At 44.3% G+C, this 16,716-nt stretch overlaps 1 protein-coding gene across 6 annotated transcripts in view; it reads left to right on the plus strand.

The window, feature by feature from the left end:
• Nucleotides 1-3,802: 3,802 nt before the first annotated feature.
• Nucleotides 3,803-16,716, plus strand: part of PACRGL (parkin coregulated like) — a 35,582-nt gene continuing 22,668 nt past the window's right edge. Inside the window, exons 1-4 of one of the 6 annotated variants that reach the window (XM_089677477.1) lie at nt 3,803-4,015; nt 10,846-10,936; nt 15,451-15,644; nt 16,489-16,556. In XM_089677477.1, coding sequence (XP_089533603.1) covers nt 15,498-15,644; nt 16,489-16,556 — 215 coding nt within the window. In that variant the 5' untranslated portion in view covers nt 3,803-4,015; nt 10,846-10,936; nt 15,451-15,497. The remainder of the gene's footprint in view (nt 4,016-10,845; nt 10,937-15,450; nt 15,645-16,488; nt 16,557-16,716) is intronic. The other 5 variants (XM_089677476.1, XM_089677474.1, XM_089677473.1 and 2 more) reach the window with 5 other exon arrangements.

Below are 16,716 nucleotides of genomic sequence, written 5' to 3' on the forward strand. Positions count from 1 at the left end.
TGATTCAATCTTGGAGGTCAGTGCTTCTTTGCAGGAGGTGATGGCTGCTAGGAGATCAGCTGAGTACAGTCCAGGACAGGGGCGGACTGACAACTCATGGGGCCCCCGGGCAATAGGGGATCATGGGGCCCCTGTGTCCTTGCCCAAACTCAAAAAAGCCTATGAAAAAGGTACCAGGGGCATCTCATGGGGCCCCCTACTGACCTCGGGCCCTCGGGCAGTGCCCGAGTTTCCAAATGGTCAGTCTGCCCCTGGTCCAGGATCTTCCATGGTTGCCAGAGATGTCTGCACACCTGCCCACACTGCAGTAGGAGCCGACTTTGTGGCCAAGATGGCCACCAGAGGAGAGGAGCATGAGGAAACAGCCGAGGGCTGACCCAGTTTTAATTTACTAGGTGACATAACACAGGGTGGCGCCATAAACACCAGGCTGACTGCTAACAGAGTGAAGCCCGCTGGTGGTGAAGAGGTAAATGCGCTGCAACAGGATAAGTGGAAGGATTAGTTAGGAGCGGAGCTCAGCCACCATAGTTCTGCTTGTTTCACATCCGGCCATGCCCCCCCAGCTCACACTTTAAATGAATCAATTACAGTACACCTTTTTTTCACATCTGATGTGTGTTTCAATGCCTGATGTGTGTTTATAGTAGAAGGCTGGCTAGATTCAGCAGCAATAGTAATAGGAAAAATACTAATATTTCCACAATGATTATAGCTACAGAGCTAAATGCAGGCTTTTACTGCTTGCTATTATTATTATTATTATTATTAATATTATATCATTACACAGGATTTTTTTTGTAGAGTCAACAGTTTGCAAGGGCCATTTTTTCAGCTGCTCAGAGTTGGGGTTCAAAGACTTACAGAAGTCTTGCACCTTAGTTCCCCTAATAGTAAATACAGTAAATCATCGGATCCTACCCCTGCCTTGTGTGAATAAGTCCTTGTAGCACTACCCCCTTAGAATTTGCTGAAGTTTTGGGTCCCCCTATAGTCCTGCACAGCCAGGCAACATGCATCTTCACACAGTCTTGCATCCAGAAGTCAGTGACCAGTCCTTGAGCTTTGATTTTTTAATTTTATTAGAGGATTTGAACTGGGATAGGGTTAGGGGTGTACAGGATGCCCAAGGGAACTAAGAAACCGAGGACAAATTTCTGGAACTATTTATGGGTGTTTATACCAAAAAAGTCTCTTTTGGAGAGCTAGCCAGTGTCTCCTGTAGTACCACCCCAGACCCTAGATACTCCTTATCCAGCTGTTCTGGGTGAATCCCTGAACAGGGGATCAAGTGTCTGCCGCATACATAGTGAAACAGTCATGGGTGGCAGGCTAATCCAGTTTCCTACTAGAGTGCCTCTTTCCCCTTTCTGGCCTAGGGGGTGCAGGTCTACTCAGTCCTTCTGTGCTGCTGGTAAGTCGGTGGATGCTACCAGGCCATTTAGCTGGGCCACTCATTTCCTGCCTCACAGGTGGTCCTCGCTCTGGGGGCTGATGAAGGTCTGAGCTTTCCTCCTATCAAGCTCCACTGCCTGTAGGTGATCCCCTCTCCATCTAGGCCCCCTCCCAGGTTCCTCTCTCCAGCCTCACTCCATTCTCTAACTTCCACCTGAACGCCTCCAACTCTCCTGCTGCTGAGCAGGCTCAGCTACTCTTAAAGGTTGTCCTGGCCCCTTGCCAAGCCTTCTGTTGGGGATTGTCCAGGATCCTCCAAAAGCACAGACTAGCCACTCCTCAGATCCACCCACTGCTTCTAGACCTTTCTCCAAAGTTCTAGAGTAGGGGGAAATTCCAAAGGTCTGGTCTGCAGAGCCTCTCAGCTCTGACCACAATTTGAGCCCTGCTAGCTATCACACCCAGACTGCTACTCAGCCCTCCTTGCTAACAATTGAAGTCTAGCTCCCCCTAGCTGACTAGGAGGGTGCTACACCATCATCACCAGTACTCTCCCCCAGACCCATACTGTAGAGGAGGAGAAGGACCTGATTTCAGAAGGCACTGCACAATGCAGACAGACTCTGCTGCCTCTTGGACTGTCAGAATTGGTTGCTCTGTATAACAGGAAAGATGTAAGACCATGAAAATGGATCCTGTTTACTTCCTTCGGGGTCCTCTTTGGATTTCAGGCAGATTATGGTCATCACTATTAACCCCTTTAGTTCGCTGTGACAGAATTCAGTACTTCTCCTCCCTTAGCCCTTTCTTCCCATCACACGTTTGTCCTGCAGTAACATAGTGGGTGACATCGCCAATCATTTTCATACGTGCATTGCAGGGCAGCACAATGCATGGTAGCGCACTATCGCATGTTATGGCGCCCTCTGTTGGAACAAATGCTGCATGTGCATTTTTTTTGTCCATTGAAATTGAATGTGCGGTCTTAATGCAATGCTTAGCAGCACATGGCTTACTACAGGAGTGTTAACACAACACAGAGGAACAGCAAAGTGTTAATGGTTTCCTGAACCCTCTCAGGTATGGCCAGCTTTATCTGACTGAATGTCTTTTTCAGGGTAACAGCTGTCAGTACTGCTGGTACCAGAAGGGTTACCACCTCATGCCTTTAAAACCGAACACATATTAACTGCTTCCCGACTGCCCTGTAGCAGAAGTACTGCTACAGGGCGGCAGGGATGCGCAGAATCACGGTTATATATATGTGATTATGTATTTCCCGGTAGGGGGTGCGTGCACTGCCTTCCCACGCCTCAATTGGCTCCTCGGCATGTCAACCACTGGGTCCCACCTGGGACTTGGTGATCATCCGTGGAGTTGACAGGGGAGAGGTCTGTATGTAAACAATACAGATATCTCCCCATTCAGCACGAACAGGCTGCTTTGTATTTCTCTGCACAGCAGAGATATACAAAGCAGCATGTCTCCCTAGTAAATCACACACAGCACATAGTTAATCCTTTGATCGCCCCAGATGTGAACCCCTTCCTGCCCAGTGCCATTAGTACAGTGTCAAAGCTTTTTTTTAGCACTGATCACTGTATTGGTGTCACAAGGGATGTCAGCGACACCAAGTCAGTTCCCCCCAGTGTCAGAATGCCCGCTGCAGTCCCGCAATAAGTCACTGATCGCCGCCATTACTAGGGAAAAAAAAAAAAGTTCCAGTACACGTGTAGACGCTATAACGTTCATGTAAACCAATTAATTTACACGTATTTGGATTTTTTTTTAGCAAAGATATTTTTAGCATTTTGGTCAAAATTTACAACGAAATTTGATTTTTTTTATTTTTTTTTACTGGATGTTTTATAGAAAAAAAGTCAAAAATATATTTTTTTTTTCAAAATTGTCAGTCTTTTTTTGTTTATAGGGCAAAAAATAAAAACCGCACAGGTGATCAAATACCACCGAAAGCTCTATTTGTGGGGAAAAATACATACATTTTATTAATGTACACCGTTGCAGGACCGTGCAAATGTCAGTTAAATTATTGCAGCGCTGTATCGCAAACAATGGCCTGGTCAGGAATCCTCTGGAGGGCATGTGGGTAATTACACAGGTCCTGTGGCTGACTAAGGTGGTAATTAAACTCAGTGCCCTGTCTGCAGTAAATACGCCTCAGAACCTGTGTAATGAACGTGTGTTCGGTTTTAAAAGGATGAGGTGACCAGCCTAGGAAGCAGCACAGTGTTTTATTGTCACTAGCAGTGGGGGAGTGTATACTAAATGTGAAGTACACACGTGGGCGGGGAAACATTGCGGTATGAATGGACAAGTCAGCCTCGTCACATGACCATTAATCGGGCCAATGGCGCGCAAAGTGGCAGGCACGGCATGCGCGCTGTGCACAGAAGACTAAGAGGAAGGGTACGGGAGCGAGCACGCAGGTAGGGAATTGCGGGCGCCTGTACGTCGTCTTCAATGGACTTCGGCCAGTGGTGTCAGCAGCGTCCTGTTGTTATGGCAACAGTCCGCCGCCATCCGGAGATAGAGAGCTAAAGGAGCATGCACGGCTGCGGTGACCGGCGCTAAGGAGACAGGCAGCCCTGCGGATCGGCAGGTCAGTTTTTGCTGATGAAGGGGGAAGAGGTTAAAATGGCCAGTGGTCTTGGGAAGGGGGTAGGGGGATCCCCATAGACCTGCTAGGGCTGTCATTAGGTGACAGGCACAATGCTGACTACACCACTGCAATGTTTTTATACACAACATCATCACAGCGCAGCACAAAAAGTACACAATGATTCAATGCATTGCACCGCCGCCTTTGCCAATGCCCATGTGTTACACTCCATGACGTGAGCAATCCCCCCTGGGTATTATTTGGCTTGGTAAATATAGGGGGGGCAAAAGTGTGGCTTCTGAGCTGGCGTCAGGGCCCCACCATTGCCTCAAGCAGCTTGCTTTGGGAACACTCCTGCCATAGACACACACAGCTTGGCTTGGCCCTGCCCTCTGCTCTGTCCTTGGCTGAGATTGACAGCTGTGGGAGCCAATGGCTGCCTCCTGGTCCAGTGGGGAGAGAGCAAATGGGGAGAGTTGCTGCTCCCAGGCACAGCTGGATTTAGACTGGGCTCAGGTGACTGGGGGTCTGGGAGGGGATCCTATGCACAAAACGGTTTTACCTTAATGCAGAGAATACATTAAGGTAAAAAAATAAACCTTAAAGCGGAGCTCCACCCAAAATGGGAAGTTCTGCTTTAAGGACTGCTCCCTATTAAGGATTGGCGCCTTTGGGGCGGGGGGGAGCTGGTACCCGAATTTGACAGGTACCCCACTTCCGGTCTGATCACCTAGATCAGCCTCCTAGGCCGCCTGGAATACAGGACAGCCAGTGAAATGGGCTGCGGGGACACACCACGGGACTGAGGGGCAGGTAAGTGGCTGTTTTTTAAAAGTCAGCAGCTACAGTTTTTGTAGCTGCTGACTTTTATTTTTTGACAGCGTGAGTGGAACTCCGCTTTAACCACTTGCCTACCGGGCACTTTTACCCCCTTTGTGCCCAGGCCAATTTTAACCTTTCAGCACTGTCGCACTTGGAATGACAATTGCGTGATCATGCAACATTATACCTATATGAATTGTTTTCACATAAATAGAGCTTTCTTTTGGTGATATTTAATCGCTGCTGGATGGTTTTATTTTTTGCACTATAAACAAAAAAAGACCAAAAATAAAAAAAAAATTATTTTCTAGTATAAAATTTTGCAAACAGGTAATTTTTCTCATTCACTGATGTTAATTGATGAGGCTGCAGTGATAGGCAGCACTGATGGACACTGATAGGCAGCACTGATGGACACTGATAGGCAGCACTGATGAGGTGGCACTGATGAGGCGGCACTGGTGGGCATTGAGGCACTGATGAAGCTGCACTGATATACAGCAATGATAGGCACTGACTGACAGCACTGCTGGGCGACACTGATGGGCACTGGTGGGAGGCACTGCTGATCAATGCCGATCTGCTCTGTGACATTTTCGGATTATCGGCAGTACTTTCCTCACGCTGTGACAGTGTGAGAAAAGTGCTGCTGATAACCGGCAACTGTATTTACATTGTGATCTGCTGTGTCATTTGGACACAGCTGGTTACGTGGTAAAAGGCCGCTGTGATTGAACTTTTACCTAGTCATGTGATCAGCTGTGTCCGTGGTTGTAAAGTGGTTAAATGGAGCTCCACCCAAAAGAGGAAGCTTCGATTGTTGGCACCCTTCTCCCCCTCCACTGCCACATTTTTTGGGGGGAGCAGGTACGTGCTTTAGCCCCCTCCTTCCCCCCCCCCCCCCCCAGTCTTCTGGGACACTTCACAGGTCCCAGAAGACTACGGGAACAATCACAAGGCACAGCGCAACTTGCACATGTGCAGTAGGAAACCGACTGTGAAGCCACAAGACTTCACTTTTGGTTTCCTTTACTGAAGATGCTGGCTTGCCACTGTATTTTGGTGCGCTTAGGCGCATTCTGGTGCATTTTTGATGCTTTTTGCCACATTCCAGTACAGTTTAGGGCAGATAAAATGCAGCATGTTCTACTTTTTTTTTCTCTGCACTGGAACATACTGGAACTGACAACACTAGTGTGAACTAGGCCATTGAAACACATAACTTACTGTCCATGCGTTTTTGATGCTGAACAAAATGCACTGGACTGCACCTGGTGTGAACCGGCCCTGAGGCTTTAGAGCTAAACTCTGCAATACCCACCTCCCTCCAACAGTCTGATTTCCCTCGTCATTGCCAACATCTTCTACCTGGTTTCTTCCGGGTGCCAGGCTCCAGACCTCTCCATTGGTTGGTGTGGGATGATGTAATTTATTTGCATGTACAGGAGTTCAGTCATCCTGGCCTACAGGCACTGTGCCGGAATGAAGACTGCAAGCAGGGAGGTAGGTTTCTGTTTTATAGAGCCTGCCTGCTCCCAGTTTTCAAAAAGGGATTTTAGTTTCAGTTTATTGGGTAGCACTGGGTGGGAATAACAGATTCTTCCTGGGTTTGGTCCTACCCCAAGACTCATCTCTAGTCATCAGCAGTAGGGATAAGCATGGGCATGTTCAGATCCTAACCCACACCCACCTGAATGAACCCACAAGGAAACTGTCACTGTACTGAGCCCTTCTATACTTGCAACTGCAGGGCAGGGGAAGCCCCAGCCATTTATGATTGGTTCAGTACCATGACAGCTTCCTGGTGGGTTTGGACTAGGATCTGAACATGCCTGAGCTCACTGCTAATCAAGAATGAGCTCTGACATGTTCAGACACAAGTCTGAAGCTGCCTGAGTTATCCTGCCAGGAATTTGTCAAAGCTGACAGCCAATAGCCACATACATACACACACATCTCTTGTATACATATGGCTGCAGGTTGTGGAATGCCTCCACCACCTATGATTGGCTGTCAGTTTTGACAGCTTCTTAGCTCATTCAGGTTCAAACTCATATCCGAACACACCTTGGCTCATGCTTATTCCTAATCAGCATTATAATCCCTTGTCTGACATAGTCCTAAGGATCCATACACTGGGGTATAAAGCTTTGTGAATTGAGCTTAAAGAGACAGTCCACCCTACTTGGCTAAAACTAAACTTCCCTGTGTGAGAATAAAAAACACCCATACTGGTCCATGGAGCCTAGTGTTGTCTTGCTTACAGCTAAGGCTCCCCTTGCACCACACTCCTTCTGTGCCACCAACTTGAAATATCTTTTTGCACATGTGCAGATACGCCATGTATTTGGGACCTGGCAGGCCTATGGTTTGACAAGCACAAGCATACAACAGGTCTGCCGGGTCCTGTAATACTTTGTCTTTGAGTGAAACATTGCTTCCTGGAATGTGTGTCGTGGACAGTAGGATCCTTTTGTTGCATTCCTTGCCTAGGCAAGGAAAAAGGAAGTTGCATTCCTCAAGAAATTATCACTGCCTAACATTAAACATTAAAAAAAGCCTACTATTATATAAAACGGAGAAGTGGAGAGGCAGATTTTCAAATCCATTTTCAACCAGGGTTTGCATGGACAGAAATTAGGACTGCTATGACCTTGCTACCCTACTGCCTGCAGTGATTGTATGTAGGTTGCTGCAGCCTCCTTGCTGTCTGGCAGTGGTGTTGATGGTAGTTGGTGGGCTGTTGCTTCCTTGCTGCCCCTGCTGTCTGGCTGTGGTGGTGGTTGGTGGGCTGTTGCATTCCCCTTGCTGTGGTGGTGGTTGGTGGGCTGTTGCATCCCCCTTACTGCCTGGCAGCAGTGGAGAATGGACCTCTTTGCTTTAGTTTGGTGATGGGGGTAGATGGACAGTTGTATCCTTCTTGTTGCCACCATTATCTAGCAGTGGTGGGGATTAGTGATCTGTTGTAGCCTCCTTGTTACCTGGCAGTGCTGGTGGATGGACCTTCTTGCTTTTATTCCTGACTAGGGATGTTGGTAGATGGGCTATCGCAGCTTGTCTGGAATTGGTGACGGTGTGTGGGTTGTTGTGGTATACTACCTGCCCTTGCTGTTTGTCTTTGGTGGTGGGTAGGCTGTTGCCATTTCCTTGTTGCCTGCCTTCAGACCAAGCTTAAAATCTGAAAACACTTTATTATTGTCAGGCACTGCCCGGCGGGATCTCTAGTGACCCACAGAACAGGATTCCCCAGGGCGCGGAGTCTAAGCCCCAGTCTGCCTTTTCACCAGAGCCCCTGATGGTGGGGATGGACTTGGTGCGAGACTGAACCAGGTCGCGACCCCTGAGTGCACCCAACTGTGGAAGAGGGGTCCCGCCGAGAGTACGTGCCGGGGGGGGGGGGGGGTGAGCCTGCTGTGAAGAGGCTGACAAGTCCAGGTCCCGAGTGGGATGGATGGATGACAGTCAGAAGTGAGTGTAGTCAGACTAGCCAGGTCGGTAACGGTGGAGGCAGGTAGGTACCAAAAAGTAGACAGAGAGCAGCCGGGTCACGAGCCAAGGTTCAGCAACGGGAGGTCCAATAGTAATATACAACAGGCAGGAGAGTAGTCAGGGACGAGCCGGGGTTCAGAGCAGGAGAAGGTCAACACAAATCAGGACAAGCAGGATCGGCAACAGGAACACACTTCAGAACACGGGTACAGGAACTAGACCTTGCGGCAACCTAGTCACCGTCTGGCCAGTTTAAATAGTGCGCCCTGCACAGTCATTGGTGCAATTACTGATGCCGACGCCCAGGTCCTAGTGCCTGCACATTAGTGCACCTAGGCAATCTGTGTATGTGCAGACCTGTGCGCCGCTGCGAGACCCGCAGTCCCTGACAATTATACTTATCTGCATTTTATAATTTTAAAGCCCAGCTCCAGGGAAAGTAAAAATCCCCAGTTGCATTTGGGCTGCCCACGCACTGCAAGGGTTAACTGCTCGTTTTGGTCCAGGATACATTCTCTTATATGTTTGCCACCTATGACAAATGTGACCGCTCTATAGAAGCAACCAGTTTAGATGGCTCTTTGTTGAGTCAGGCTGGGGTTTGCATAATCTTTATATAGAGTTTTATATACAAGTTTTAGTGTAAAGCCATAATAGTAACTTAAAGGATATAGGATCATAATCACATCAACTAAACTGCCTAGTGAATATTCTAGACATTATTCAGAGTACTTATTGAATAATTAGACAGCTTTTGATGCCCTGTATCCTTCAGTAATAATTCATTATACAGCAAGTGGTAGGACTACACAATGTCAGGGTCATTCATTATTCATATATGTGGTGATTTTAATCATTGTGTTTTCGCTGTGTGCGTTCACATTTCAGCATAATGTATGTCCAGTTGGTGGTAGCAGCACCCAGTACCCTGTGTTGTATTTTTAGATGTGGCATAGAATAAATTCAATGCTTCTTTTCTATAAGGGAGTCAGCAGAGTGTCTATTGTCTCACCTTTTTTCACCCCTATATTTACAAAGGGACAGTACATTATCTCATAAACAAACACAAATTCCCAACTCACTTACCAGCTAGCCTGCAACAAAACCAAGCTGACCCTGTCTAACAGTTCATGTTAAAAACAAGGTGTTTAGTCGCACACGTTTGTAAACATATGTAAGCAGCAGTGGCCATGTCAAGGCACCCCACTGTACTATGGTCCTAGCTGTATTATTTTGAGAGTCTCCCAAGTTGGAGCACATATAGTAATGGATAGATTAAGGGCAGGTTTTCCTGGAGGGAGCCCACTTCTCCTTAAAGGTACAGGGACATACCAGACACCCAGCAAGGGTGCACATTTTTTGCAAAAGTACTGAAGGTAAAAAGGTTGCAACAGAAGTAAATAACTTCCTGTGTGGTTTGCAGGACGTTCTGCCTGGCCATTAAGTGGCCACCTGGCAAAAATCTCCTAGGGAAAACAGTGTGGAACCTGCTCTCCTTCCCATTCCTCCTTTATGGTCTCTGACCTTGCCTTGCTCCTCCTTTTCCTCTTGCAGGGGTGATCAGGACGGAGATCAGTGACCTCCCAATTACTGTTCCTCTCTGATCCTCTGATTCCTCTAGTTTGAATGAACCTGGAAGTGTTCCATGTCTCAACTGTCAAATCCCAGCTGTAGCAGACTGCAGTACTCTGTCTCCTGATTTGTATGGGTTGGTGGAAGAGACTTTAGGCACCTACTAGGGCAGCGGTTCTCAACCTGTGGGTCTTGACCCCTTTGGGGGTCGAACGACCCTTTCACAGGGGTCATCTAAGACCATCCGAAATTACATATTTCCGATGGTCTTAGAAACCGAGACAACGCTCCTCTATACTTCTCCAGGCGGGTCCGCCCACATGCAGATACATTCACATACGAGTACCCGGTGTGATGACATCATCGTGCCAACCCCATCACATACACCCCGTACAAATACAGGTGTATGTGACAGGGTTGGCACCACAATGTACTTATGTGGACCAGTTACACATGTGTAAAGAGCAGCTACTGTGTAGAAAGCAGCTGCTGTGTTGAAAGCAGCTACTCTGTTAAAAGCAGCTACTGTGTTGAAAGCAGCAGTATTGGAGGTAACACAACACTTCATGAATTATAATTACTGGGTAAATGTAAAATCATGTAACATATTGTTTTTGTGATTATTCACTATGCTTTAATTATGTTCAATTTGTAACAATGAAAATACATCCTACATATCAGCTATTTACATTACGATTCATAATAGTAGCAAAATTACAGTTATGAAGTAGCAACGAAAATAATTTTATGGTTGGGGGTCACCACAACATGAAGAACTGTATTAAATGTCGCGGCATTAGTAAGGTTGAGAACCACTGTACTAGGGGTATATGGATGTTTGGCAATAAACATTAAAAAAAGAAAGATACATTTTACCTCTATTGTGGAAGCCGATGGAACATTTCCTAATTAATGTAGTGAAATCTTTATGGTTTTTTTTGGCACAGCAAGCTGAAATAGATGCTAAAGAAAACATACTCACCAAGGTGGATGCAGCATCATTCATTGGTAAGGATCAAGTTGACACATCATTCATTGGTAAGGATCAAGTTGACACAAGAAAGTGGAGAAGGCAGAGAGATAACTTCATCAGTTTACTGTTGAATCAGCAGTTTAGATTACTTCACTGTATTTGTTTACTGTAACAGAACAAAATGGCGTCATCATCCTGTCTGTGCAGTGTAATTCTCCTTTAAATAAATATCTTAAAGTGGTATTAAAACCTGTTTGTTTACTTGTGCCTACAGGTAAGTCTATAATAAGGCTTACCTGTAGGTACTGTCAATATCTCCTAAATGTACACCATTTGGGAGATACAGTTAGGTCCATATATATTTGGACACAGGCACAATTTTAGATTTTTTTTCATGTATTTACCGAAACGTATTCAAGCTATAATTATGTAATGGATATGGGCTGAAAGTGCACACTCTCAGGTTTAATTTGAGGGTGTGTACATCCAAATTGGAGGAAAGATTTATGAATTAAAGCTTTAAGAGTAGCCATCCCCCTTTTTCAAGGGACCAAATGTAATTGGACAATTGAATCAAAAGCTGTTTCTTGGCCAGGTGTGGGCTACTCCTTCATTATTTCTTCATCAATTAATCAGGTAAAAGGTCTGGAGTTGATTTTAAGTGTGGTATTTGCATTTGGAATCTGTTGCTGGGAATCTACATTATGCGTTCAAAGGAGCTGTCAATGCAAGTGAAGCAGGCCAATGTAAGGCTTCAAAAATGAAACAAATCCATCAAAGAGATAGCAGCAACATTAGGAGTGGCCAAATCAACAGTTTTATACTTTCTGAGGAAAGAAGAACGCACTGATGAGCTTAGCAACATCAAAAGACATTGCCGACAACAGTGGTGGATGATCGCTGGATCCTTTTATGGTAAAAAAAAACCCATTCACAACATCCAGACAAGTTAAAGACACCCTCCAGGAGGTGGGAGTATCATTGTCAGAGTCTAGAAGACTTCACGAGAGCAAATACAGAGGGTTCAGCACAAGGTGCAAACCATTCATAAGCCTAAAGAATAGAAAAGCGAGATTAGACTTTTCCAAAAAACATCTAAATATGCCCGACCAGTTCTGGTAAAGCATTCTTTGGAGGGATGAAACTAAGATTAATCTGTACCAGAATGACGGGAAGAAAAAAGTATGGAGAAGGCATGGAACAGCTCACGATCCAAAGCACACAACTTCATCTGTAAAACATTGTGGAGGCAGTGTGATTGCATGGGCATGCATGGCTTCCAATGGCACTGGTTCATTGGTGTTTAGATGATATGAAAGCAGCCGGATGAATTCTGCAGTGTTTAGAGATAGACTGTCAGCCAAATGCAGCAAAGTTGATTGGAAAGAGCTGCAGAGAACAGATAGACAATGATCCAAAACACATGGCAAAAGCAACCCAGGAGCTTTTGAAGGAAAAGAAGTGGAATATTCTGCAATGGCCAAGTCAATCACCTGATCACAACCCAATTTAGCATGTATTTCACTTGCTGAAGGCAAAACTAAAGGCAGAAAGACCCACAAACAAAGAACATCTGAAGACAGCTGCAGTTAGAGCCTGGCAAAGCATCAGAAAGGAGGAAACCCAGTCTTTGGTAATGTCCTGGGTTCCAGACTTCAGGCAGTCATTGCCAGCAAAGGATTCTCAACAAAATATTAAAAATGAACATTTTATTTATGATTATATTCATTTCTCCAATTACATTTGAGCCCCTGAAAATGGAGGGACTGTGTATAAAAATGGTTGCAGTTCCTAAAATTTGTACTTGATATTTATGTTCAACCCCTTGAATTAAAGCTGAAAGTCTGCACTTCAAATTAATTTGGATTGTTTTGTTTTAATTTATTCTGTTGACATACAGAGCCAAAAGTATGAAAATTGTGCCGGTGTCCAAATATATATGGACCTAACTGTATTTACCTGTGTAGAGCATTGGTGCATGCGCTCTGAATGAACGGTATAACTGTGCCATTCCTTCAGAGCTGTGTGCCATGACATCATCGCGGCTCGGCCATTCAAGCTGCCGGAGCCCACAAACCCAGAAGAAGGACTGAGTGAAGACTACCGTTTTAAAGCATAACTGGACATAAAACTTTTTCCGTTTTTGATAGATTGAAAGAATGTATTTTAGGTTTGTATTGCTTTCTGTGTCCCTGTTAGAGGGATTCACCTTCTCTATTTGCCCTGGTGACCGTTATCACTGAAAGTGAAATAAAATCCCAGGTTTTGAGCGTTCACCGGAACAAGAATGGTGGAAAAATCTTCCAATAAGTACACTAGTGCTGATGACCATGGTGAATACCAGTGAATACCAAGGTTTCTCCTCCAAGGAAGTGAAGGAAAATCTCCTCAATGGGACACAGATGGCATACAAAAATACCAGGGGTTATAACCCTCCTTTACTCTATCCAAAATGGTACACAGTTTTGCCTTCACTTCTTCTTTAAATATAGTTTTAGTGTTAATGTTGTGACCAGTACAACTTACAAAAGCATTCTTACAAGTTTCATGTAGGCACGTGGTGGGTTGCTGTGGGCAGTGACTTCAGTTTTCTCTGCTAGGGAACATTCCTGCTCCCTTACTTGATTGTCAAATTTTACCTTACATCTTTCTGCAAACGTAATGTACAACTATAGACAAAACTCTTTTTTTTCATTTTGTAAAGAGCAAGGGAGGGTTATAACTGCTGTGAGACTTTTTCGCCATCTCGGTCCCTTTGGATGATTTCCCTTCACTTCCTGTGCCATAGCCAGTCAGGAAGTGAGCAAAAATCCCTGCAAATTAAGGGAATTTCTTGTGGACTCCCAGGTCACCAGAACTAGTGTCCCCATTGGAAGATTTCTCATCTATTTCTTTTCTGGGGACAACTCAAAATTTGGGATTTTGTTTTACTTTCACTTGCAATAATAATGGTAAACAGGACAAGTAGAGCGGGCAGATCTCCTTAAAGTATAAGTTCACTTTTTAGAAGAAAATAATAAAGGCACATTTTCTTGCAGGTAGAAAAATATGCATTTATTATTTTTGTCTGCAGGAACCTGTAAATCATTGCTCCAGTGATCAGCAGATCGCTGGTGCCATGCAGGTCTCCTGCAGATCTGTCAGTATGACTGCTTGCTCAAACGGGATGTGTGAGCAAGCAGATACGCTGACAGGAAGAATGAATGAACTACCACAATGCTTCAAAGTGCCGTGGTAGTTCATTGAGGACTACAAGCTGACCGCCCCTAAGGCTGTCAGGACCAGGGGCGGACTGACCATTTGGAAACTCGGGCACTGCCCGAGGGCCCGGGGTCAGTAGCGGGCCCCATGAGATGCTCCTTTTTTCATAGGCTTTTTTGAGTTTGGGCAAGGACACAGGGGCCCCATGATCCCCTATTGCCCGGGGGCCCCATGAGTTGTCAGTCTGCCCCTGGTCAGGACTTGTAGTTTCTCATTCACAGATGACTGTGAATGAGTAATGCGGCGAGGGGGGAGAAAATTTGACAGTGAAGGGGGAGAAGATCCCCCCACTAGCTGTCAAAGTGGGGATTGGGGGCTGGTCTAATATGGATGTAACTTATAGCATGTTATGAAAGGTGGACTTATCCTTTAATGGCGGCACAGACTGCAATAAAAACTGACAGGGGTTCTAATCCCTCTCCACTTTATCCAAAAGTAAAAAAATAAAGTTTTGCCTTTTAGTTATACTTTAATGAACTTGTACATTAAGAATATAATTTCACTACTACGTGGATGGCCTTTGTTTAAATGTATGTCATCACAGACTATCAAGTGCTGGAACATGACTGTAATACCTTCATGGTGTATAAAGCTGGAATTTATATGGTCTAATAAAATACATTTTGGGTCGCAACTGACTACAATGAATATTATCTGCAGGACTAAACAAATCAACCAATGTGCCTTTACAGGGTTGTCTACCTTCATAAAAAAGGAAACCCCAAAGCTGATGCTTAAGTGCTTTACTAAAGGCATTTGTCCAGCGAATTCTCCTTTCCAACCATTGTTTAAATATATGTAAATATAGTTCTTAAACATCTAGAGTGCTGATTGCTCACATGGGACTTTCTGAGGCCAGATCGATTGTGGTACCAGTACAAAGCTTAGCAGCTCTTGGCACTCCATCAGTCTTAAAGGTGATTGTAACGAGCATTAAACAACTGATCTATAACCTAGACATATGGCTACCAGGAGATTGGTGCCCATTTTGTTGTTGAAAGTTGGAAAAAAGAAAAATAATTTTAGCATCTGATGTTTTTGAGCCATATCAGCAAATCCATGTCTCATGTAATGTACTCCCCAGCACCTAGATTGCACTGACTTCCTCTTGAATCCTGTATCCGTTTGCTAATGGTAATTTGATTTCAGCATAAGTTGTTTATATACAGTACAACACCTAGCATTACCCAGTAAGACATCTACAGATAATACTAAGAACAAGGTATTGTATATATGGTATTTATGTGCAGGAGGAAAACAAGATGATAACATTTGGGGTGTTTTATTTGATTTTCATGAGCATATTTTAACATTTTAGATGGAAATTAACCATTGAACCCTCTTCTAGAACTTTGTGATCCAGCAATGTCTGCGTCTTCTCGAGGTCCATCCAGAAACACAAATCAGAGAAGCAAAACCACGACACCACCATTAGCTTCTCCTTCTACAAGCTCAGCCAGTGGAGTCCGAGCAAAACCAAGTGATAAGCTCAACCCCAAAACTATAGATCCGGTAAGGAGTATAGTGTTTTATCAAAAATACATTCTATAAATAAAGCCGTTATTGGACATGATTAATTTCTAACTGTTCTGCTCCTGTTTTAAAAACTCTGTAGATTGATGTGAATGGTCACCTAAAGCAAGGTGACTTAAAGGAACACTGCTACTTAGACTAAAATTTTTCATCAGAAATTGGTAATCTTGGAACTCTATTTACTTGTTTGCAAAGCAGGAAAAGTGTTCCCAAAAATAAAATAGTTATGCTCTTGTTTTTATTCTGTTGGTCCATTGTCTTTCCTGGAATGTGTTCATACCTAGTCTGGAGGGATTTTTTTTATTCCAGAATCTGCAAAAACACTTTTTCAATAATTGGGTTGATTTAACTTTTTTTGGTTTTGATGTTTTTTACACCTAGCGCTGATGGATACGACTGTATGATGACCACATCTGTCAGTGAATATGGTCACCATATTCACCATGTACTGTGAATATGCTTTGACCATCTGTGAATGATTTGGTCACCGAGCAATAGAAGAGTAGGAACCTAAGATGTATAATCAGAAAAGAGGAGGAATGATAAATTGTAGACTCATGGTTATTTACAGTATGTCTATACAGAATGAAATTTCTGGACACATTTCTGCTGTTGTATTGTGATTTTGCATTAAACTTTGTATAATCTAATTTTTTAATTATTCAGCATGTTGGTACGTGTCAACAGTGAATCAAGAAGGAATCTTGAGAGTAACTGTGACTTATTACTACTTGTTTAATTAAATATTGTAAACAGTTAATTCAGGAAGATGTCAGAAATCAAAAGCTGTCAATCACTTTTAACGTGCCTATTTTTTCTTCAGTTTGCTGAGCCCCAGAGATCTCCCTCAGCGTTTGCTGCCATATACTCTAAAGGAGGCATTCCATGCAGGTAAATTTCATATTTTCATGCCTTCAGCGAAACAGACCTCTGATTTCCAAAACACAGGTTTTTCAGTTAAAAGTGCACACTTCTGACTGGTGGCATTCTTTATGCAAATAATGGCTCTTTTAAACAAAATAGTTCATGCTCAGAGTGATTGTTCAGTCTG

This window comes from Staurois parvus, unplaced genomic scaffold (assembly GCF_062004578.1).
Source record: "Staurois parvus isolate SC_StPar_1 unplaced genomic scaffold, SC_StPar_1.0 ptg000186l, whole genome shotgun sequence".
Lineage (NCBI taxonomy): Eukaryota > Metazoa > Chordata > Amphibia > Anura > Ranidae > Staurois > Staurois parvus.